The 22,976-nt window shown below is 41.3% G+C and overlaps 1 protein-coding gene and 1 long non-coding RNA gene across 7 annotated transcripts in view; both read right to left on the bottom strand.

The window, feature by feature from the left end:
* Positions 1-200: 200 nt before the first annotated feature.
* On the bottom strand, positions 201-8,266 carry LOC106600730 (uncharacterized). Of its 6 annotated transcripts, XR_006769398.1 has the most exons (10): positions 8,099-8,114; positions 7,943-8,010; positions 7,047-7,101; positions 4,317-4,423; positions 4,112-4,145; positions 3,670-4,023; positions 1,758-1,920; positions 1,539-1,615; positions 988-1,428; positions 205-860 (listed from the first exon to the last, which is right to left on the bottom strand). It is a non-coding gene; the product is annotated as an uncharacterized lncRNA (long non-coding RNA). The 6 variants fall into 6 exon arrangements; XR_006769395.1 differs by lacking the exon at positions 8,099-8,114 and adding an exon at positions 8,155-8,266 and having other exon boundaries at positions 201-860; positions 7,047-8,010; XR_006769397.1 differs by lacking the exon at positions 7,047-7,101 and having other exon boundaries at positions 8,099-8,138.
* Positions 8,267-16,486: 8,220 nt separating this feature from the next.
* Positions 16,487-22,976, bottom strand: part of LOC106600699 (transient receptor potential cation channel subfamily M member 4) — an 86,815-nt gene continuing 80,325 nt past the window's right edge. Inside the window, exons 22-27 of the mRNA XM_014192261.2 lie at positions 21,633-21,801; positions 20,152-20,333; positions 19,239-19,371; positions 18,922-18,994; positions 18,558-18,651; positions 16,487-16,955 (exon numbers count right to left, since the gene is read on the bottom strand). Coding sequence (XP_014047736.2) covers positions 16,927-16,955; positions 18,558-18,651; positions 18,922-18,994; positions 19,239-19,371; positions 20,152-20,333; positions 21,633-21,801 — 680 coding nt within the window. The 3' untranslated portion in view covers positions 16,487-16,926. The remainder of the gene's footprint in view (positions 16,956-18,557; positions 18,652-18,921; positions 18,995-19,238; positions 19,372-20,151; positions 20,334-21,632; positions 21,802-22,976) is intronic.

Raw genomic sequence — 22,976 nt, 5'->3', positions numbered from 1 at the left:
TCATTGCAGGCAATCTCAATGCTGTGCGTTACAGGGAAGACATCCTCCTCCCTCATTGTGGTACCCTTCCTGCAGGCTTATCCTGACATGACCCTCCAGCATGACAATGCCACCAGCCATACTGCTCGTTCTGTGCGTGATTTCTTGCAAGACAGGAATGTCAGTGTTCTGCCATGGCCAGCGAAGAGCCCGGATCTCAATCCCATTGAGTACATCTGGGACCTGTCGGATCGGAGGGTGAGGGCTAGGGCCATTCAAAATGAAGTTGACAGTGAGAGGACGTTTCTTTTTTTTCTGAGTTAGTGTATCTATTGTAGGTCCTAAAATACAACAATGAATAATGTGGAACAAATAAATACCATCAAATGATACCTTACAACTTACAATAATGAGCACCTTGTGACACACCTGTGAAAACCAACCTGGCAATATTTAAATACATAAACTTTGATAGTTTTTAGTACAGTTGTGTCATTAATTGTTTTTGTACACTCACATGGCAATCATAGACTATAATATTGAATTCTTGTGTGTGGAATAAAGAGGAGGTGCTTGCTGTGTGAATGGGAGGTTCTGCCTGTCACTTGTTCTCAACAGGCAGCCAGTCTTGGAAGGGGGACTTGAAGAGGGAGTCTGCAAAAAGCAGGCACTGCTTCTCTATTTGTTCTGAGTGTTTGTAGTGCTAGTGTTTTTAGTTCATCTGTGTATCTCACATATTATGTGATAGAGCAAGAAAACTTTCTTTGCAGATAATGACAACAACAGTAACTGTAGATGATGTAATGAAAAGTTGGAGGGTGGTTGGTAATGGAGGACATCAGGTGGATCCACGTCTGGGTGTTGGGCAGAACCCATAGGTCCTGGAGAACAGGAGCACGAGTTAAAAGGAACAGGGTAGGAGATAGAGACGTAAGTAAGCAAACACACAGGAAAATGTGATGGATTAGTGCAGTGTTATAAATGGGAGATATGTAATGTATAGCCTACCTCAAGCTGGTCCACCTCCGACTCAGAGCACAGAGAATCAGACTGATTCAAACTCACTGGTTCTGGTGGATGCCAAACCTCCTGAGAATCTCGGACAGTCGATGGTCCTAAAGTCATTTGGAGAGGTAAATTGAAGAGGTACATTTTTATATGCTCAGCATTGGGCTTCACTGAAGTCAGTGCTTTCAGTGGCCGACCATCCAACTGCTCCAACTGTAGAAGATTGTTGGCTTCCACCAAGATTTTTTATATTCACTTTATCAGATAGTGACCCCATCTAGGAGCGAAAGAGCTGCGAGGTTTCCCAGGTCTCGCCTTCTTTTTGTCCTTCTTCCAAACCAAGTAATTTGCCCATATGTCGAAGCACTTGGTCCCCTTCTTGATTCTGCTCCAGTAGCTCTCCTTCTGTTTCTCCTTCGCCCTGTCCATGTTCAGTCTAACCTTGATTGATAACAGGAATAAATGCAATTATATTTCATGTTACAAATACATTTTTTACATATCGCTTGGAAGGCCAGAAAATTAAATTAACAGCGGACAATCATTTTTACCTGATCAAAAACCTCCACATCCTTCTCAGTCCGTGCCTGAAGGTGGTCCTTGAAGGCGTTCTGATCTGGTTCAACAACTTCCACCACATCAGGTGGGGTTTCAGTGACGTGAAAGTACGTTATACAAAAATAATAACAGACAAACAACAACACAAAGTCAATCAGAAATTAGAAAGACTAGAGTTTATGCAATAATTGTATATACAATTGCATTGTTACCTCAGTCAACAGCTGCAGTTCCCGTCCGTATTCGGTGGAGGCCTGGATGCTGCTGTTGTGAGCAAAGAGAATTACCTTCAGGTTTTTCTCCCACCCTTTCTGGTAGCAATCAAGGGACTTGCCCATGGCAGTCTTGAGGGTCTGGTTGGTCCATTCACCAAACCTGGAGGAGGGGGTAGGAATGCGATATCTATTGACAATTTCAAGATATTGAAATTCAGTACCAGTCAAATTTTGGACACACCCACTCAATCCTTTATTTGTACTATTTTCTACATTGTAGAATAATAGTGAAGACATCACAGCTATGAAAGAACACATATGGAATCATGTAGTAACCAAAGAAGTGTTAAACAAATCAAAATATATGTTATATTTGAGATTCTTCAAAGTAGCCACCCTTTGCCTTGATGACAGCTTTGCACACTCTTGGCATTCTCTCAATCAGCTTCATGAGGTAGTCAGCTGGACTACCTCATGCATTTCAATTAACATGCATTTCAATTAACAGATGTGCCTTATTAACAGTCAATTTGTGGAATTTCTTAATGTGTTTGAGCCAATCAGTTGTGTTGTGACAAGGTAGGGATGGTATACAGAAGATAGTCCTATTTGGTAAAATACCAAGTACATATTATGGCAAGAACAGCTCAAAAAAGCAAAGAGAAATGATAGTCCATCATTACTTTAAGACATGAAGGTCAGTCAATCCGGAAAATGTCAAAAACTTTGAAAGTTTCTTCAAGTGCAGTCGCAAAAACCATCAAGCACTATGATGAAACTGTCTCTCATGAGGACCGCCACAGGAAAGGAAGACCCACAGTTACCTCTGCTGCAGAGGATAAGTTCATTAGAGTTACCAGCCTCAGAAATTGCAGCCCAATTAAATGCTTTACAGAGTTCAAGTAAAAGACACATCTCAACATCAACTGTTTGGAGGAATCTGGCCTTCATGGTCGAATTGCTGCAAAGAAACCACTATTAAAGGACATCAATAAGAAGAAGAGACTTTCTTGGGCCAAGAAACACGAGCAATGGACATTAGACCGGTGGAAATCTGAGTCCAAATTTGAGATTTTTGGTTCCAACCACTGTGTCTTTTGTGAGATGTAGAGTAGGTGAACGGATGATCTCTGCATGTGTGGTTCGCGCCGTGAAGCATGGAGGAGGAGGTGTGATGGTGTGGGGGTGCTTTGTTGGTGACACTGTCCGTGATTTATTTAGAATTCAAGGCACACTTAACCAGCATGGCTACCACAGGATTCTGCAGTGATACGCCATCCATCTGGTTTGCGCTTAATGGAACGATCATTTGTTTTTCAACAGGACATTGACCTAAAACACCTCCAGGCTTTGTAAGGGCTGTTTGACCAAGAAGGAGAGTGATGGAGTGCTGCATCAGATGACCTGGCCTCCATAATCACCCGACCTCAACCCAATTGAGATGTTTTGGATGAGTTGGACCGCAGAGTGAAGGAAAAGCAGCCAACAAGTGCTCAGCATATGTGGGAACTCCTACAAAACTATTGGAAATGAATTCAAGGCTGGTTGAGAGAATGCCTAGAGTATGCAAAGCTGTCATCAAGGGAAAGGGTGGCTACTTTGAAGAATATGAAATATATTTTGATTTGTTTAACACTTTTTTGGTTACTACATGATTCCATATGTGTTATTTCATAGTTTTGATGTCTTCAATATTGTTCTACAATGTAGAAAAATGGAAAAATAAAGAAAACCCTTTAATGAGTAGGTGTGTCCAAACTTTTGACTGGTGCTGTATATAAAAAAACATTTCCTTTGGCAGACTCTCTAATCGAGAGCGATTTACAGTTAGTGCATTCATTTTAATATAGCTAGATGGGAATGTACTATGTTACATACACATGCAAACCACATTCCTACAAAAACGTACATTTTGTGTATAGGGATCTATCCAAATATGTGGAGGTATGGCCTGTAGAACACTGCGAAATATCCAACCAGGACCAAGGTCGTAGGAGGAAAGCAGCTCCTAATTGGCTACGCCGTAGGCCATGAGCCACACCGCCAGGAAGAAGAGGAAAAATAACATGTCTTTCGTCTGCCAATCAGGAGGGGAAAATAATATTAAATCGGGTAAAATTACAACACTTTTTTTTGTGTGTGCAGTTTTGACACTTTTCTTTGGATACTAATTGTGGCGAAGATGTAGGTGAGACGGAGGGTAAACGCCATGTAGTCCACAGCCAATACAGCACGGCCAAACTCATAGGACCACAGGACCATTCTAGAACACACAATAAACGCCTTGGTTACAGTCACAGGGACACACATGCACACAATCCATTTATTTATAAATGTATTTATTAGGATACCCATTAGCTTTTGCTGATGCAGCTGCAACTCGTCCTGGCGTCCACATACAAAACATAACATAACATAATACAGAACATTAATAGACAAGAACAGCTCAAGGACAGAACTACATACATTTAAAATAGTAATAGAAATAAGAACATCTTGTTTACATCGACACACGGACACACAGAAACACGTGTACATATACATCTAAATACACACAAATGCAGCACATGCCCAGCGCAAAGAGTGAGATGGCCGTGATTTCACATGTCCTCGATGTAGAGCTTCATTCTCTGATATAAAGTGGGGCTGCCCCTGAAGAACGTCTGATAAAGAGAGCGAGAGAGAGTGAAAGAGAGAGAGGGAGGAAGTGTGTGTGTCAGAGAGAGAGAGAGAGAGAGAGAGAGAGAGAGAGAGAGAGAGAGAGAGAGAGAGAGAGAGAGAGAGAGAGAGAGAGAGAGAGGATGATCATTAATATATATCTACAGTCACCTCGAAAATTATTGGTACCCTTGATAAAGAAGAGCAAAAAAGACTGTATAAAATAAAAAAGACAAATACTGAGCTATGTTGTATGCTAACAAAATAGGAATATTATATTGTATTATACTAATACAATTGCTTAGATAAAGAGATTTTGTTTAACAAGTAATACAACAAAATCTCAAAAAGATGATTGGCACGGGTCCCTGTTTTCAATACTTTGTGCACCCTCCTTTGTGAGGATAATGCCTGTAGTGGCTAAATTGTCCAATATAATTGTCCTTTTACAATTTTTTTATCCTAATCCCTTAACCACAATGGAGAGTGCAACAAATGTTTTGTCTTGAAGCATACAAATTCAATGTCCAGAGTTCGATTCAAGTTGAAAAATCTCATATTTTTTATTTGTGGGAATAGCTGGGAATTCATTTTTAGATGAATTCCTGGTGATTTTACAGTTGTTGTTTTTTTTTTTATCCAGAAGTTTGTTGAGAATGAAGTACAGAAATATTTCATTTACATAAGTATTCACAGTAAAGGGTCTGAATGCTTATGCAAATGTGATATATATATATTTTCCTTTTTTAATAAATTTGCAAACATTTCTAAAAAACGTTTTTTGCTTGTCATTGTGGGGTATTGTGTGTAGATTAATTGTTACAGCCTTATTCTAAGACATTTTTGAATAAAGCTGTAACGTAACAAAATGTGGAAAAAGTCAAGGGGTTTGAATACTTTCTGAAGGCACTGTAGTTTCTGCTCTGACATGCACTGTCAACTGTGGGACCTTATATAGACAGGTGTGTTTCTTTCTAAATCATATCCAAACTGTTGAATTGGCCACAGGTGGACTCCAATCAATTTGTAGTGACATCTCAAGGATGATCAAAGGATATTGGATGTACCGGAGTTCAATTTGGACTGTCATAGAAAAGGGGCGTGAATTCTTCTGTAAATTAGATGTTTCTGTAATAAACACTTTTGCTAAAATGTCTAACAACATATTTGCACTGTCATTATGGGGTATTGTGTGTTGATAGGTGAGAACAAATATATTTAATCCATGTTGAATTCAGGCTGTAACACAACAAAATATGGAATAAGTCAAGAGATATGAATACTTTCTGAAGGCACTTGTTGGAGACTATTTGACATGAGCCTGTTTTAGTTATATAATGAGCCTGTTTATAATTGCATAATCCACTTATTAGTAGTAATAACTTATTGGTTAGGATGTTGGCGATGGAGAGTGTCATTACAGCGGGAAGCACAGAAAGGGAAGCACAGAAAGGGAAGCACAGAAAGTGTCTGTATGTCCAGATATGTTTTTGCTGTATATTAAAATCTCTTAGATGTAAAGACCCTGTTTAGGGGACCTGCGTGGTTCTGGTACTGGTTCCGGACAACATTTTTGCTTATAAATCGATCTGTGGTCACTGCAAGCCATTGCACAACTTTTTTGCACCTGTTTGACATAGGATCTGAAATTTGAAACAACTTGAAGCTGGGATGTCCCTCCTACCATTAATCTAAAATCATGAGAAATCTTTAGAAAATATGTACATTTTCTCTAACACTATACATACAAACATGTATTTTACAGTTATAAGGAAGGTGAAAATGTATAGTTAGTCATTTTATAATTTGATTATACTATATTTAGAAAGCATATTAGTAATCTCAAGCCTTATTCATACAGTTTTGTTGAATAGGAAATACATCATATTATCCCCCCAAAAATTTAGCTCAACAAGCAGTAGTAGCAGCAGTATGCAAATCAGGGAGCCAAATGAACGTCTCTTTCACCAATGCGAAAAAGATGTGTTCAAAAATAGCCATTAATTTGCGAATGACCCATCACTAGTTAGCAGTGTTTCTGTAGCGCACATGTGAGATAGTTCACAAATCAAATGTCCACTTGTGGTGCCACTGGACAGTGAAAAACAGGTAAGTTAACCTTTATTTATAGTCACTTAAATGTTAATTGTTTTTCTAGATTCTATAGCTACCTCAATCATTATTTCAAATAATTTAGGTGACTTCACAGCAACTGCTAGCTAGCTAACATTAGCAGCATAAGGTAGCTAGCTAGCTTTACCAATACAGAACTTAGCTAGCTAGTTAGCAAGCTCAGCTAAATAAAAATCCCCATAGATACTTAACTGCAGTATATCTCATAGCCATGTCTCATAGCCACGTCATGAGATTTGTAAATGAAAGAGTACTAGGTTGTCTCTAGCTATAGCTAATAATCTTGCATTTTTTATTACAGACACTGTTTGTGCGTACAACAGAGTGGAAAATCAGGTCCATATTAAGATATATTGAAAGTGAATCTAGCTTAGAAACCAGTTAGCTTGCTAGGTCTAATTGTTTTCTATTGCTTTGCGTTGGTTGTTATTACACTGGTTCTTATGTTATTTATGTTGTCTTGACTCATACTGTATCTCTTTTTAATAAACTCACCAGGTAGATAGCCAAGGAAGGCACTGAGCCCAAGCGGTCCCCACAAATCCAAATGCTTGAGATGGAGAATACGGAAGACCTAATGTCTTATTACCACTGTCACGCCTCAAGTACCACTGTTGCCGACAACACACGTTACCAGTATTGACAACCAACATTATTTTATTGCTACACAATTGTTCTCTATTACCCGCCCCAACAGGGCACAAACCAACCTCCGTATTGATCGCCACAGCCAATACACACTGTTCACTTTCAAATAACTTCTTAAGACTGCTGTTCTTTTCCAACCGTGGATGTGGATCTTCTCCAGAACTTACATGCAACTTTCGATCACTGTACACATTACCACTTACTGACAATGTCTCATCATTGACCGACACTACTGCCAGAAAACACCTACACCCCATTCCGGCTATTAATACATCAGGTATTACCACACGACAGAGACTTTCAACATGGACTACTTTTCTACAACAAATTGTACTATTATACATATGTGTGAATTTCTCCATATACCACACAGACAATATAGACAATTAAACAGACATGTCTAAGGGACGGCCACTCCCCTCGATCCTCCTAGGGGACTCCAACTCCTAGTCTAACCTATTAGGGGGCTAAACCCTCCTAAGCATATAGTGCCCACAGTGCTTAGTCTAACCTATGTTGCTAAACCTTCCTAGGCACACACTAGTGCCTAGTCTAACCTATAAGGGGGCTAAACCCTTTTAGACATAATTTGCCATAGTCATCTAGGACAAACCTCACAAATGACAATGTCACCTAGGACTCCTACACTCCTACTGGCCGGTACATGGGACTACGGAATAAATCCAGGCTTGTCTCCCCAAGATGTCAGAATGAGTGGTAACAGGTGTAGGAACATTGCCTACCTTGTTTTGTGCCGGCTCCTGTTACACTGATTCGGACTCTTTAGTTTGACTGCAGATCGTGCTGAATCCTGCCGACAACAACAAATATTAGGTTCTAAATTCTGGTATAATTCCAGTTGGACAAAAAAAAGGAAGCTCAGACTAGATTTATTATACCCAAACTGGATGCTACAGCTGCTTAGCACACATACAATTCACACAAGCATTTATACCTTCCGAATAGGCGGAGTCACCTCCTTGTATTTCTAGTATAAACAATCAGTCTGTTTCTGGGCAAGAAGTGAGTATGTTCCTCCCATTGGTGTTATTGTAACTCAGTGAGTTCAGAACCTTCATAGGTAGGTGTGTGTGTGTGTGTGTGTGTGTGTGTGTGTGTGTGTGTGTGTGTGTGTGTGTGTGTGTGTGTGTGTGTGTGTGTGAAATGAGACTACAGTTGGAGTAGTGTTGGGACGCGCCCCTCTAGCCTCCCTCACAGGGGTTTCTTCTTTCTTCAGCTGTTGTCCTCACTTCAATGTTGAACTCCACATCTCTCCCTGCGCTAATTCCACAGAAACTAGCCTGACTTTACCAGGAACTGAGACTTGACTGTGCCTCTTCGCATACTTAGAAATGCAAATAGATTATCTTAAATGTAACTACATGCCATCTAAAATGTAATTTACGTAATCCACTACAGTAATTATTTATCATGAGAGGACCATAAACAATAACGGGTAATGCTGCATATACCAAGAAAGTTTAAAATCTCACCTTTCTGGTAAAAATAGTTAGAAATTGCTGAGGTGTAGTCACTTTTGAGGACACAAGCTCAAGTACACAGCACAAATATGATGAAAATATGAAATCTTATTTGACGTATTTCCTATTCAACAAAACTGTATGAATAAGGCTTGAGATTACTAATATGCTTTCTAAATATAGTATAATCAAATTATAAAATGACTAACTATAAGATTTCACCTTCCTTATAACTGTAAAATACATGTTTGTATGTTTAGTGTGGAGAAAATGTACATATTTTCTAAAGATTTCTCATGATCAAAACATCTGCCCCCACCTCTGTGAACATCACACAGAGCTCTAGCTTGCCTTCCTGAACTCTTTAGGAACTCACCTTTCGTCTCATATTATATATTGTCTTCTATGACAAACATAACGTTGTTTTTGTTTAAAATCTATAAATTATTTTAGATTAATGGTAGGAGGGACATCCCAGCTTCAAGTTGTTTCAAATTTCAGATCCTATGTCAAACAGGTGCAAAAAAGTTGTGCAATGGCTTGCAGTGACCACAGATCGATTTTTTTGTCTACACCTATTCAGCATCTTTCACACCCTCTTAAGCCTTAGCCTCACCCATCTCTTTAAGGATTTCAAGACTACAAGTGGTGAAAGAAGTAGCCTACAATAAGGAAAAACTCCAGGTGAAAATACACTTGGCCTATATCCCGATATGACTTTGGTGCAGGTGATGTTGTTAATCACATTACCGTCTCACTATATCAAATAAAATCTAAGTTTATTTGTCACATGCACAGGATGCAAAAGGTGTAAATGGTTAATTGCATATTTGCATAGTAGTAATATCAAAAATAGAAAGTGTCCGGATAAAAATAGTTTATAAATATTTTATAATTATTAGATGCTTACCCAGACACATTTGTCTAAATTGATGGGTCATGTGAAAGAAATGCTATAACCACCCCCCAGCCACATCTAGCTAAGTGGATGGGTCACCATTGTCTAGACATGTACACATGTTCATGAAATACAATAGATGGCCGTAGTCACCCCCAGACACACCTGGCTAACTTGATGGGTCATGTAATCATCTGGCGAAGTGGAGTCTTTTGTTAGCTAGCTAAACAATGAACCATAACCATAGCAAGTAACAATGCATCAAATGCTGTAGGATGAATCTGCAGGTAGCTAAAGCTAACCAACAAGGTTCAATGTTAGCTAGCTAGTTAACATTAGGCTATAACTAGCAATGCAAATGGTTTTCTGAGATACTAATAATATTACTCCACAGATCATACATGTAACATTAGCTAGCAAGCCAGCAATCAAAGGTTCGCTAGCTAGCTAACAGTACGCTTTAACTTTCTGACAAAATTACAAATTTATAATATCTGAAAATGTAGCTTGGCTGTGTGCTTAGGGTCGTTGTCCTGTTGGAAGGTGAACCTTTGCCCAGTCTGAGGTCCTGAGCACTCTAGAGCAGGTTTTCTTCAATAATCTCTTTGTGCTTTGCTCCGTTCATCTTTGCCTCGATCCTGACTAGTCTCCCAGTCCCTGCCGCTAAAAAACATCCCCACAGCATGATACTGTCACCACCATGCTTCACAATAGGGATTGTGACAGGTTTCCTCCAGACGTGACACTTGGCATTCAGCCAAAGAGTTCAAACTTGGTTTCATCAGACCAGAGAATCTTGTTTCTCATGGTCTGAGAGTCCTTTAGGTGCCTTGTGGGAAACTCCAAGCGGGCTGTCATGTGCCAGCCGGGCGCAGCCAGGGTCGTCAGCCAGCCGGGCGCAATCATCGGCGCCTGCCAGCCGGGCGAAGCAAGGGACACCCGCCAGCCGGGCACAGCCATCGTCGTCCGCCAGCCGGGCGCAGCCAGGGTCGTCCGCCAGCCGGGCGCAACCAGGGTCGCCCGCCAGCCGGGCGAAGTCAGGGTCGCCCACCAGACCTTCGGCGTGGCCAGGTGCGCCACCTAAGAGGGCGACGCCAAGGGTGGGGCAGAGGCCACGTCCCGCACCTGAGCCGCCGTCGTAAGAAGGCCCACCCAGACCCTTCCCTTCAGTGTCAGGTTTTGCGGCCGGAGTCCGCACCTTGGGGGGGGTTGGTAGTGTAACGCCCTGGCCATAGAGAGGGGTTTTTTGTTCTTTATTTTGGTTAGGCTAGGGTGTTACATTGGGTGGGCGTTCTATGTTATTTTTCTATGTTTTTGTATTTCTTTGTTTTGGGCCGTGTGTGGTTGAGTTCGTTGTGGTTGATTGGGAGTCACACATAAGTGCATGTTTTTCCATTGGGGTTTTGTGGGTAATTGTTTCTGTTCAGTGTTTCACCTGACAGGACTGTTGGCTGTCAGTTTCTTATTTTGTATTTGTATAGTTTTCCATTTAATAATTAAATATGATGAACACTAACTACGCTGCGTTTTGGTCCACTCTCTCTTCAGACAGCCCTTACACTAGGGTTATGACAATAGGGTATTAACTTCAGATGAAATGATTATAGGTTTCTTTTATTGAATCAGGATAAACCATCCCATGCATTAAATTAAATTGAAACAATCAATGACTCCACCAAGGAAACATACATAACGTTCCATATGTGTATTAAAACATTTTCAAACACAAATACATTTTCAGACACAACATCAAAATAAATAAAAAATAATAAACCCCAATGAGTCGTGCACAACCGTGTCCAAATGATTTCAAGTTTGCTTAAGCGCGTTGGAGCTAAAAAAAAAAAAAAATGACGACACCCAAAAATATCCAGAAGCACCTCACATTGTGGTTACTCACTACTTAGTAGATATTCCCTCAGCGAAGTATGGCAGTTCCATGCAGGTTTCCTCACAAAGTCCAAGGCAAGCACAGCTACCCATGCAGACAGTACTCCTTAGCAGTAACCGATATCCCATGGGAACAGGAACTCGTTAAGCTTCCCAAGCAATTATCTCCCGGTGTCACACGATGCTAGGCTAACCTCAAGGCTGGCAAATACCTCCACGACGAGACGGTGGCTTCAGTCTTTACTAAGTTTTAACAAAATTATAACAACTCTTTTATAAAATAAAATATGTATTTCCCTTCATGTCTTAGTAGTTATGGGTTTTGTTCTAGTTCTGTCGTCTTCTTTTATAATTTTTCTTCACCAACCGTCCTAAGGTAAAACGTCCATCCTTTTATCAACGTCTTTTTCCCTCTCTTCTTTTTCAGGCCTCCCGTTAACCAGGTCAACTCCCATTGGCCACAACTTAACAAGCGACCTTATTGATCAAAATGTAAACTTCAAAGTAAAACAAACTATTCACTTATACATTAAATAAATATTTCTTCAAAAAGCATAATGCATTAACAACATTACAATTTAGGAGCAATTCAATCATCTTTTAAATATAATACCAATTACTTACAACAAATAAACTCAATACTTGGTTCAAACAAGGGTATTACATTCCAAACATAACAATGGTCATTATGGGCAAACAGTTCTATTTCTGTTTCATCAGACAGAGGACATTTCTCCAAAAAATACGATCTTGTCGCCATGTGCAGTTGCAAACCGTAGGCTGGCTTTTTTATGGCGGTTTTGGAGCAGTGGCTTCTTCCATGCTGAGCGGCCTTTCAGGTTATGTCGATATAGGACTCGTTTTACTGTGGATATAGATACTTTTTGCATGATACTTTTTCATGATACCCTGACGAAGACAGCTTCGCTGTCGAAACGTTGGCTATTCAATTTTTGCATCTGAGCTCTTAGAGTGTGCGGCTTTCCTTTATTTTCTAGTGTTCTACTCCGCTAGCGAGCACCTCGCCTTTATAGGTCTGCGTTTCTTTTTTCTAGATTATAGATACTTTTGCACCTGTTTCCTCCAGCATCTTCACAAGGTCCTTTGCTGTTGTTCTGGGATTGATTTGCACTTTTTGCACCAAAGTACGTTCATCTCTAGGAGACAGAACATGTCTCCTTCCTGAGTGGTATGACGGCTGCGTGGTCCCATGGTGTTTATATACTGCTCAAAAAAATAAAGGGAACACTTAAACAACACAATGTAACTCCAAGTCAATCACACTTCTGTGAAATCAAACTGTCCACTTAGGAAGCAACACTGATTGACAATAAATTTCACATGCTGTTGTGCAAATGGAATAGACAGGTGGAAATTATAGGCAATTAGCAAGACACCCCCAATAAAGGAGTGGTTCTGCAGGTGGTAACCACAGACCACTTCTCAGTTCCTATGCTTCCTGGCTGATGTTTTGGTCACTTTTGAATGCTGACGGTGCTTTCACTCTAGTGGTAGCATGAGACGGAGTCTACAACCCACACAAGTGGCTCAGGTAGTGCAGCTCATCCAGGATGGCACATCAATGCGAGCTGTGGCAAGAAGGTTTGCTGTGTCTGTCAGCGTAGTGTCCAGAGCATGGAGGCGCTACCAGGAGACAGGCCAGTACATCAGGAGACGTGGAGGAGGCCGTAGGAGGGCAACAACCTAGCAGCAGGACCGCTACCTCCGCCTTTGTGCAAGGAGGAGCAGGAGGAGCACTGCCAGAGCCCTGCAAAATGTCCTCCAGCAGGCCACAAATGTGCATGAGTCTGCTCAAACGGTCAGAAACAGACTCCATGAGGGTGGTATGAGGGCCCAACACCGTGCAGGACGTTTGGCATTTGCCAGAGAACACCAAGATTGGCAAATTCGCCACTGGCAGGTTCACACTGAGCCCATGTGACAGACGTGACAGAGTCTGGAGACGCCGTGGAGAACGTTCTGCTCCCTGCAACATCCTCCAGCATGACCGGTTTGGCGGTGGGTCAGTCATGGTGTGGGGTGGCATTTCTTTGGGGGGCCGCACCATGTGCACGCCAGAGGTAGCCTGACTGCCATTAGGTACCGAGATGAGATCCTCAGACCCCTTGTGAGACCATATGCTGGTGCGGTTGGCCCTGGGTTCCTCCTAATGCAAGACAATGCTAGACCTCATGTGGCTGGAGTGTGTCAGCAGTTCCTGCAAGAGGAAGGCATTGATGCTATGGACTGGCCCGCCCGTTCCCCAGACCTGAATCCAATTGAGCACATCTGGGACATCATGTCTCGCTCCATCCACCAACGCCACGTTGCACCACAGACTGTGCAGGAGTTGGCAGATGCTTTAGTCCAGGTCTGGGAGGAGATCCCTCAGGAGACCATCCGCCACCTCATCAGGAGCATGCCCAGGCATTGTAAGGAGGTCATACAGACACGTGGAGGCCACACACACTACTGAGCCTCATTTTGACTTGTTTTAAGGACATTACATCAAAGTTGGATCAGCCTGTAGTGTGGTTTTCCACTTTAATTTTGAGTGTTACTCCAAATCCAGACCTCCATGGGTTGATAAATTGGATTTCCATTGATTATTTTTGTGTGATTTTGTTGTCAGCACATTCAACTATGTAAAGAAAAAAGTATTTAATAAGATTATTTAATTCATTCAGATCTAGGATGTGTTATTCTAGTGTTCCCTTTATTTTTTTGAGCAGTGTACTTGCGTACTATTGTTTGTACAGATGAACGTGGTACCTTCAGGCGTTTGGAAATTGCTCCCAAGGATGAACCAAACTTGTGGAGGTCTACAATTTTTTTTCTGAGGTCTTGGCTGATTTCTTTTGATTTCCCCATGATGTCAAGCAAAGAGGCACTGAGATTGAAGGTAGGCCTTGAAATACATCCACAGGTACACCTCCAATTGAGCCATGACATCATTTTCTGGAATTTTTCAAGCTGTTTAAAGGCACAGTCAACTTAGTGTGTGTAAACTTCTGACCCACTTGAATTGGGATACAGTGAATTATAAGTGAAATAATCTGTCTGTAAACAATTGTTGGAAAAATTACCAGTGTCATGCACAAAGTAGCCAAAACTATAGTTTGTTAAAAAGAAATTTGTGGAGTGGTTGAAAAACGAGTTTTAATGACTCCAACCTAAGTGTATGTAAACTTCCGACTTCAACTGTATATCATTTGCATCTATTATTTGCAAACTTTGCCATGAAATGAGCAGCAGAAGAAAGCCTACAGATCCAACGCTAGACCAAACCATTATATGGTACATTCCTCACTTGCTAGATTCAGCAATTAAAGGGCCAGCCGCACAATTCATCTATTTGTTAGTTTTCTTCCAGACCAAAACAAATGTGTCTTCTGATGTGGTTTAATCATTGACATGGACTCAGCATCTCCAATTTCGTTGTTTCTCTATGAACAAATGTCATTTTGAGAGTGATAAACAAAACAAATCTAAAACTGAGAAAACATAATTTGTAAAAAAAAAAAAAAAAACATTTTATAGGGCCCCCCTTAGAGTTGTTTGTTAAGCATTATTTTACCAGGTATGTTGACAGAAAACAGTTCTCTTGTACACTAAGGACCCGGGGAAGAGAATAATGTGCCTATTTGAAAGCTAGAAAAAAAAACGAGTAGCTTGCAAAAAGGTTGGAGACCCCTAGTGTACGCTACATAGAAATAATGAAACTTAAATAGAAAATAATAATAAAATAATGAGGATTTATCAGCCTAATCAAGGTGTAAATTACAACACACATTCTAGTGTTCGAACTTGTGACAACAAGGCTACATGAAATTATTACTAATGTGACTCCAATGTCAATGTCCGCGATTGGTATAATGCCGGGAGCCATTTGCTGATTTGACTGCTGTTACACCTCCGACATCGCCTAAATAAAAACAATGAAACCGCTATGCAGTTGCCGGTTATTGCGGGTTGAGGCAGAACCGATTTAAATTAGCCCTTAAACCTTTACTGCAGCGACTATATCAGGGTCACACAGAGTGATTATGGTAGTTTTAAACAGATCTACTTTGAAACAAAAGTATACACCTCACACACATTGTTATGGGCTTAAAAAAATAAGACACCGGTACCATGTCACATATAGAGTTGAAATGTAGAGAATGTTGAGTTTGCGTTCCAATATTGCACTTTATATACATCACAGAAGACTGAAATATAACAAAACTTTGACATAAAAACACCAGATTTTTGTTGTATGTTTTAATCTTTATTAATTATGAAATTATGAAAAATATTAATACCATGCGGCCAAAGAGGGCGCTTTTGGTCATTGACTGCAAACCAAAAAGTAACATTTTTGTGATTGTGTCAGGTTGAATGCACCTTTTAAAAATGTCTATACATGTTACATTAAGAACAGATTGTCCTGTGATTCTATAACCCACAGGAACAAGATTTCTCGAACATAGGAACAACAAAGTATAACATAGAAGAGCAACAATGGTCCACATACTAAATGACAGTAGTTCAAATTATCAATGCTTAAAAACGACATTGAAAGGATGGACGAAAGAGCATCGAGTCCGTGTTTGGCATTGCTTGACATTCCTTGGCTCTGAACAGTGGTGGAAAAAGTACCCAACTGGCATACTTGAGTAAAAGTAAAGATACCTTAACACAAAATGATTCAAGTAAAAGTGAAAGTCCCCCAGCAAAATACTACTTGAGTAAAAGTCTAAAAGTATTTGGTTTGAAATATACTTAAGTATCAAAAGTAAATGTAATTGCTAAAATATACTTAAGTATCAAAAGTAAAAGTATAAATCATTTCAAATTCCTTATATTAAGCACCCGAGACGGCATCATTTTCCTGTTTATTTAAATTTACAGATAGCCAGGGGCACGCTCCAACACTCAGACATAATTTACAAACAAAGCATGTGTTTAGTGAGTCCGTCAGAATAGAGGCAGTAGGGATGACCAGGGATGTTCTCTTGATAAGTGTGTGAATTTGACAATTTTCCTGTCCTGATAAGCATTCAAAATGTAACAAGTACTTTTGGGTGTCAGGGAAATGTATTGAGTAAAAAGTATATAATTTTCTTTAGGAATGCGGTGAAGTAAAAGTAGTAAAAAATATAAATAGTAAAGTAAAGTACAGATACCCCAAAAAACGACTTAAGTAGTACTTTCACGTATTTTTACTTAAGTACTTCACACCACTTGCCCTGAGTGACAGCGATTGTAGGTGTGTGTGTGTGTGTGTGTGTGTGTGTGTGTGTGTGTGTGTGTGTGTGTGTGTGTGTGTGTGTGTGTGTGTGTGTGTGTGTGTGTGTGTGTGTTTAAAGCGATACCCCGAATCCATAAGAGGAACATTTGTCATCATCGACTTCGAGGAACAGCTAAGAGGTCGTGTGTGCGCATCACGATTTCACTGTTCTCCATCAGACATTTGTCAGCTAGTTGGAGAGAGAGGGGTCAGATCTGAAAGAGAAAACATAACAGAAACTGGAATTATTACATACAGTTGAAGTCGGAGTTTACATACACTTAGGTTGGAGTCAATAAAACTCATTTTTCAACCACTCTACACATTTCTTGTTAACAAACTATAGTTTTGGCAAGTCGGCTAGGACATCTACTTTGTGCATGACACAAGTCATTTTTCCAACAATTGTTTACAGACAGATTATTTCACTGTATCGCAATTCCAGTGGGTCAGAAGTTTACATACACTAAGTTGACTGTGCCATTAAACCGCTTGAAAAAAAATTGTAGACCTCCACAAGTCTGGTTCATCCTTGGGAGCAATTTCCAAACGCCTGAAGGTACCACGTTCATCTGTACAAACAATAGTACGCAAGTATAAACACCATGGGACCACGCAGCCGTCATACCGCTCAGGAAGGAGACACATTCTGTCTCCTAGAGATGAACGTACTTTGGTGCGAAAAGTGCAAATCAATCCCAGAACAACAGCAAAGGACCTTGTGAAGATGCTGGAGGAAACAGGTACAAAAGTATCTATATCCACAGTAAAACGAGTCCTATATCGACATAACCTGAAAGGAACGCTCAGCAAGGAAGAAGCAATTTCGAGAAAACTAGCATAAAAAAGCCAGACTACGGTTTGCAACTGCACATGGGGACTAAGATCGTGCTTTTAGGAGCAATGTCCTCTGATCTGATGAAAGAGAAATAGAACTGTTTGGCCATAATGACCATCATTATGTTAGGAGGAAAAAAGGGGAGGTTTGCAAGCTGAAGAACACCATCCCAACTGTGAAGCACGGGGGTGGCAGCATCATGTTATGGGGGTGCTTTGCTGCAGGAGGGACTGGTGCACTTCACAAAATAGATGGCATCATGAGGAAAGAAAATTATGTGGATATATTGAGGCAACATCTCAAGACATCAGTCAGGAAGTTAAAGCTTGGTCGCAAATGGGTCTTCCAAATGGACAATGACCCCAAGCATACTTCCAAAGTTGTGGCCATCACAAAGCCCTGACCTCAATCCCATAGAGAATTTGTGGACAGAACTGAAAAAGCGTGTGCAAGCAAGGCCTACAAACCTGACTCAGTTACACCAGATCTGTCAGGAGGAATGGGCAAAAATTCACCCAACTTATTATGGGAAGCTTGTGGAAGGCTACCCGAAAAGTTTGACCCAAGTTAAAGAATTTAAAGGTAATGCGACCAAATACTAATTGAGTGTATGTAAACTTCTGACCCACTGGGAATGTGATGAATGAAATAAAACATTCTCTCTACTATTATTCTGACTATTCTGCTATTATTTCACATTCTTAAAATAAAGTGGTGATCCTAACTGGCCTAAGACAGGGAATTTTTACTAGGATTAAATGTTAGGAATTGTGAAAAACTGAGTTGAAATGTATTTGGCTAAGGTGTATGTAAACTTACGACTTCAACTGTAAGTCCAAGTAATAAAATGAACTGGGGATCAATACATTAAAATTATTAACATGTTATATTCCGTGACTGGAGAGGTAGGAAGCAACCTTCCATAGAAACAGATCATACATGTAAACTATATCATATAGTATACTGTATGCAACCTTACCTCTGAGAGCGGGAGGAGGACGTGTGGTCTTTACCAAGTTACTCTGAGAGAGAGCCTCCGTCATCCAGGAGAGGGCACTGGAACAGTACTCCAACTGGGAATGTGAGAGGGACGGAGAGAGAAAGAGAACCATGACGGATGTGGTCTGTTCAGTGCTGAGCAGGCATTTGCAACAGCTGCAGTCCAAATGCAGACACACACATACTTACGATTACACACTATCGAACACACGTGCGTGCACAGACACACACACACACACACACACACACACACACACACAACCCTCCTGCTCATTAAGGAGCACTGAAACTTCTGGCACGTGTGTCTAGTTGCCACTGGGCAGATAAAGCAGGGTGACACTAACCTCGGTCTCCAACATTCTCAGCCTGCGGTCGTGGTCCCGAATCTCTGCCATCTGCTTTAATACACTGTCCACCCTTCAAACATGACCACAACACAGGACCACAACAATGGTTAGGGGTCAATTCACTTCTCAGTCCATTCAGGAAGTGAATTGAAGTTCGATTCATGAATTTAAAATGTTATTGACCCGATTCCTAACACAGGAGGACCCATCAGCTACAGCATCTCAACCATTCTAATCATAGGCCAGATAGAAGCCGAGCTGTTAACTGAAGCTGTTAAATGAATCTGGCATTTAGTCTAGGTGAGATGTCTCACTTCACAGAGGTACGTTTGAGTCTCTCTGAGTCTTTCTCTCTCTCTCGTTTGTTCTGGGCAAACAGTATATTCTCCTTCTGGATGGCCTCCCACGTGTTCAGTCTACTGGCCTCCCTACCATGGATCTCCAGAACTGAAGGAGGGATAGAGGAGGAGGGGAAGAACAAAGAAATTGGGAAGAAGAGAAAATTAGAAAAATACTCTTGAAGGAAAATGGAAGTGGACTTCTAAAATACTTGAAGTTCAATACTTGAAGTGAATTATCTATCTGATCACTGGTCTTCCTACAGGGCCGGCGTTATGATAATTTATTTGACCGAGATATGTGCAGACAGAAAGATGCATCAATCAGATAAAGCATCTGAGAGAGTGAAACAGCCCCCCCCCCGTCTCAGTAAGTGTAGCCCATGTATCTGATGCTGTCTGGACAAAAATAGTATGACATGTCATACTCATACTGTTTTTGGCGAGACAGCATCAGATATACGAGCTGTATAGTAAGACCGAGGGGCGCTCACTCTGATGCATTCCCCTAGGGAGATAGTTCCAGCCAGTTGCGAATTGAAGGAAAGTTGGTTAGTGCCCAGTGTACTTTTCAGATGCTGGAATAATTTTGGCACTAATGTGCGAAGGTAACCTACTTTTTGAAGTGATTTGTTTGACAACCAAATGAAAACATAACTGGTTGTGTTGATGGCACATTAAAAGGTAATACATTTTTACAGTTAAATTACATGTCTTTTTTTTATACATAGGAGGTCCCGTGAAAAAACGTGCCACACTATAGAAATCAAATGCCTTTCCAACTGATTTGTTTTGGCGCTGGCACTGTTTTCCTCCCTCTCTCTCTTTCTACCTCCCTCCCTCCCCTCCTCACTCTCTCCCTCCCATTCCCTCTCCCTCCCTCTCTCACCAAAGTGTTTGATCTTGGTGGAGGGGATCTTGCGGATGTGTCTCTTGATGATGAGGTGGATGTGGGAGATAAGGATGAAGGGTGGTGCCAGGCAGGGTCTGGAGTGGTACTCCACGATCAGATTGTAGCGCTGGAACTTCCAGTAGTTGTCGCTGTGCTCCTGCACTTTGGAGAACGTGTGACTGGAGGAAAGGCAGAGAGAGGTAGACACAGTGAAAAGGCTGAATATCAGGAAATAGGTGACTCTCGTTCATATAAAAAAAAGATTGGTTTATTATATTTTTTAGTTCATGACATTTTGAGTCCCAATGACACACAGATAATACAGAGCCAGAAAAACATGCCATTAGGACAACACTCAAATAAAACAAGTTGATTAAATTAAATTAAATCCAACAACACTATTCCAAGACACTCTGAGGAACTAGATAAAATAAGAGGAATTCAACCCAAGGATTAGAGGGGCCTATTGAATGAGTGATGATCTGTCGAGGGGAACACAAAGAGAGTGAAACAGGAATATGGAGGGGGTGCTAGATGGGAAAGAAGGACAGAGAGCTTATTCTCGTTGAAGAGAGTTGAAGTAGAGGTATCAGGACAAATGTCTATTTACTGTACTTAATATGTAAATGATGAACAGTACCAGTCAAAGGTTTGGACACACCTACTCATTCAAGTGTTTTTCTTTATTTTTACTATTTTCTACATTGTAGCATAATAGTGAAGACATCAAAACTATGAAATAACACATATGGAACCATGTAGTATCCTAAAACGTGTTAAACAAATCCAAATATATTTTATATTTCAGATTCTTCAAAGTAGCCACCCTTTGCCAAGCTGTCGTCAAACCAATCCAATGCCTTGCTTGGGCGGATCTTAACACGCAGCACCAATCAAACACTCTTTCAACTCCTTTACCTAGTGCTCCTTCAATGGGCATGTGGGGGAAGGGTTCTTAAAATGTAACATATAAAAAAAAAAAAATTTAACCTTTATTTAACTAGGCAAGTCAGTTAAGAACAAATTCTTATTTACAATGACGGCCTACACTGGCCAAACCCGGACGACGCTGGGCCAATTGTACACTGCCCTATGGGACTCCCAATCACAGCTGGTTGTGATACAGCCTGGATTCAAACCAGGGTGTCTGTAGTGACGCCTCTAGCACTGAGATGCAGTGCCTTAGACCAATGCGCCACTCGGGAGCCCTCTAATAAAAATCAGAGGACGATTCAAACTGTTTTGGCTATAGAACATTCTGCAGATCTCCAAGGGAAGCGTGGCAACAAACGTGATTTGGAGGTAGCGCTACGTTTGATTAATATTACAGTAATGTCTCGAGAATTAATACATCTCTAAGTTATCTCTCGATAATCTCATCAACACTCGTCAATGTGAAGAGCTAGAGAGGGTGAAAGGTAGACAGAGAGTGGAAGAGGGAGAGAAAGTAAAAGAGGGACAGACAGAGGGTCCGTTACCTGAACATGGCGATGAGCAGATTGACCAGGAGGATGTTGGTGACCAGCAGGAAGATGACCAATAAGATGACCACCAGCCAATTGTGGTCGGTACTCATGCAGGGCTCTGCCCCTGCCTCGATCAGGGTGGCGTTATTGGTGCATTCTATCCCCTCATCCAGTTTATCAGCTACCGACAGAGAAACAGGGAGAAGAGAGCAGGAGACAGTGAGAGGGGAGAGTTTGAAAGGATGGGAAGAAGCAGAAGGAGGGGTGTGAAAATAAATATTTAAAATGGTATGGCAAAGAGGGTAGATTGGGTAGGGGTTGAAGTAAGGGATTGATAGGGGATGCAGAGAGAGAGAGGAGTGAAAGAACAGAGAAAGAGAGAGAAAAAGAGAGAGAAACCAGTATTATATACTGCTCAAAAAAATAAAGGGAACACGTAATAAACAACACATCCTAGATCTGAATAAAATAAATAATCTTATTAAATACTTTTTTCTTTACATAGTTGAATGTGCTGACAACAAAATCACACAAAAATAATCAATGGAAATCCAATTTATCAACCCATGGAGGTCTGGATTTGGAGTCACACTCAAAATTAAAGTGGAAAACCACACTACAGGCTGATCCAACTTTGATGTAATGTCCTTAAAACAAGTCAAAATGAGGCTCAGTAGTGTGTGTGGCCTCCACGTGCCTGTATGACCTCCCTACAACGCCTGGGCATGCTCCTGATGAGGTGGCGGATGGTCTCCTGAGGGATCTCCTCCCAGACCTGGACTAAAGCATCCGCCAACTCCTGGACAGTCTGTGGTGCAACGTGGCGTTGGTGGATGGAGCGAGACATGATGTCCCAGATGTGCTCAATTGGATTCAGGTCTGGGGAACGGGCGGGCCAGTCCATAGCATCAATGCCTTCCTCTTGCAGGAACTGCTGACACACTCCAGCCACATGAGGTCTAGCATTGTCTTGCATTAGGAGGAACCAGGGCCAACCGCACCAGCATATGGTCTCACAAGGGGTCTGAGGATCTCATCTCGGTACCTAATGGCAGTCAGGCTACCTCTGGCGAGCACATGGAGGGCTGTGCGGCCCCCCAAAGAAATGCCACCTCACACCATGACTGACCCACCGCAAAACCGGTCATGCTGGAGGATGTTGCAGGCAGCAGAACGTTCTCCACGGTGTCTCCAGACTCTGTCACGTCTGTCACATGTGCTCAGTGTGAACCTGCTTTCATCTGTGAAGAGCACAGGGCGCCAGTGGCGAATTTGCCAATCTTGGTGTTCTCTGGCAAATGCCAAACGTCCTGCACGGTGTTGGGCTGTAAGCACAACTCCCACCTGTGGACGTCG

This window comes from Salmo salar, chromosome ssa03 (genome assembly GCF_905237065.1).
Source record: "Salmo salar chromosome ssa03, Ssal_v3.1, whole genome shotgun sequence".
NCBI lineage: Eukaryota > Metazoa > Chordata > Actinopteri > Salmoniformes > Salmonidae > Salmo > Salmo salar.
This window is presented reverse-complemented; position numbering and strand designations above follow the sequence as displayed.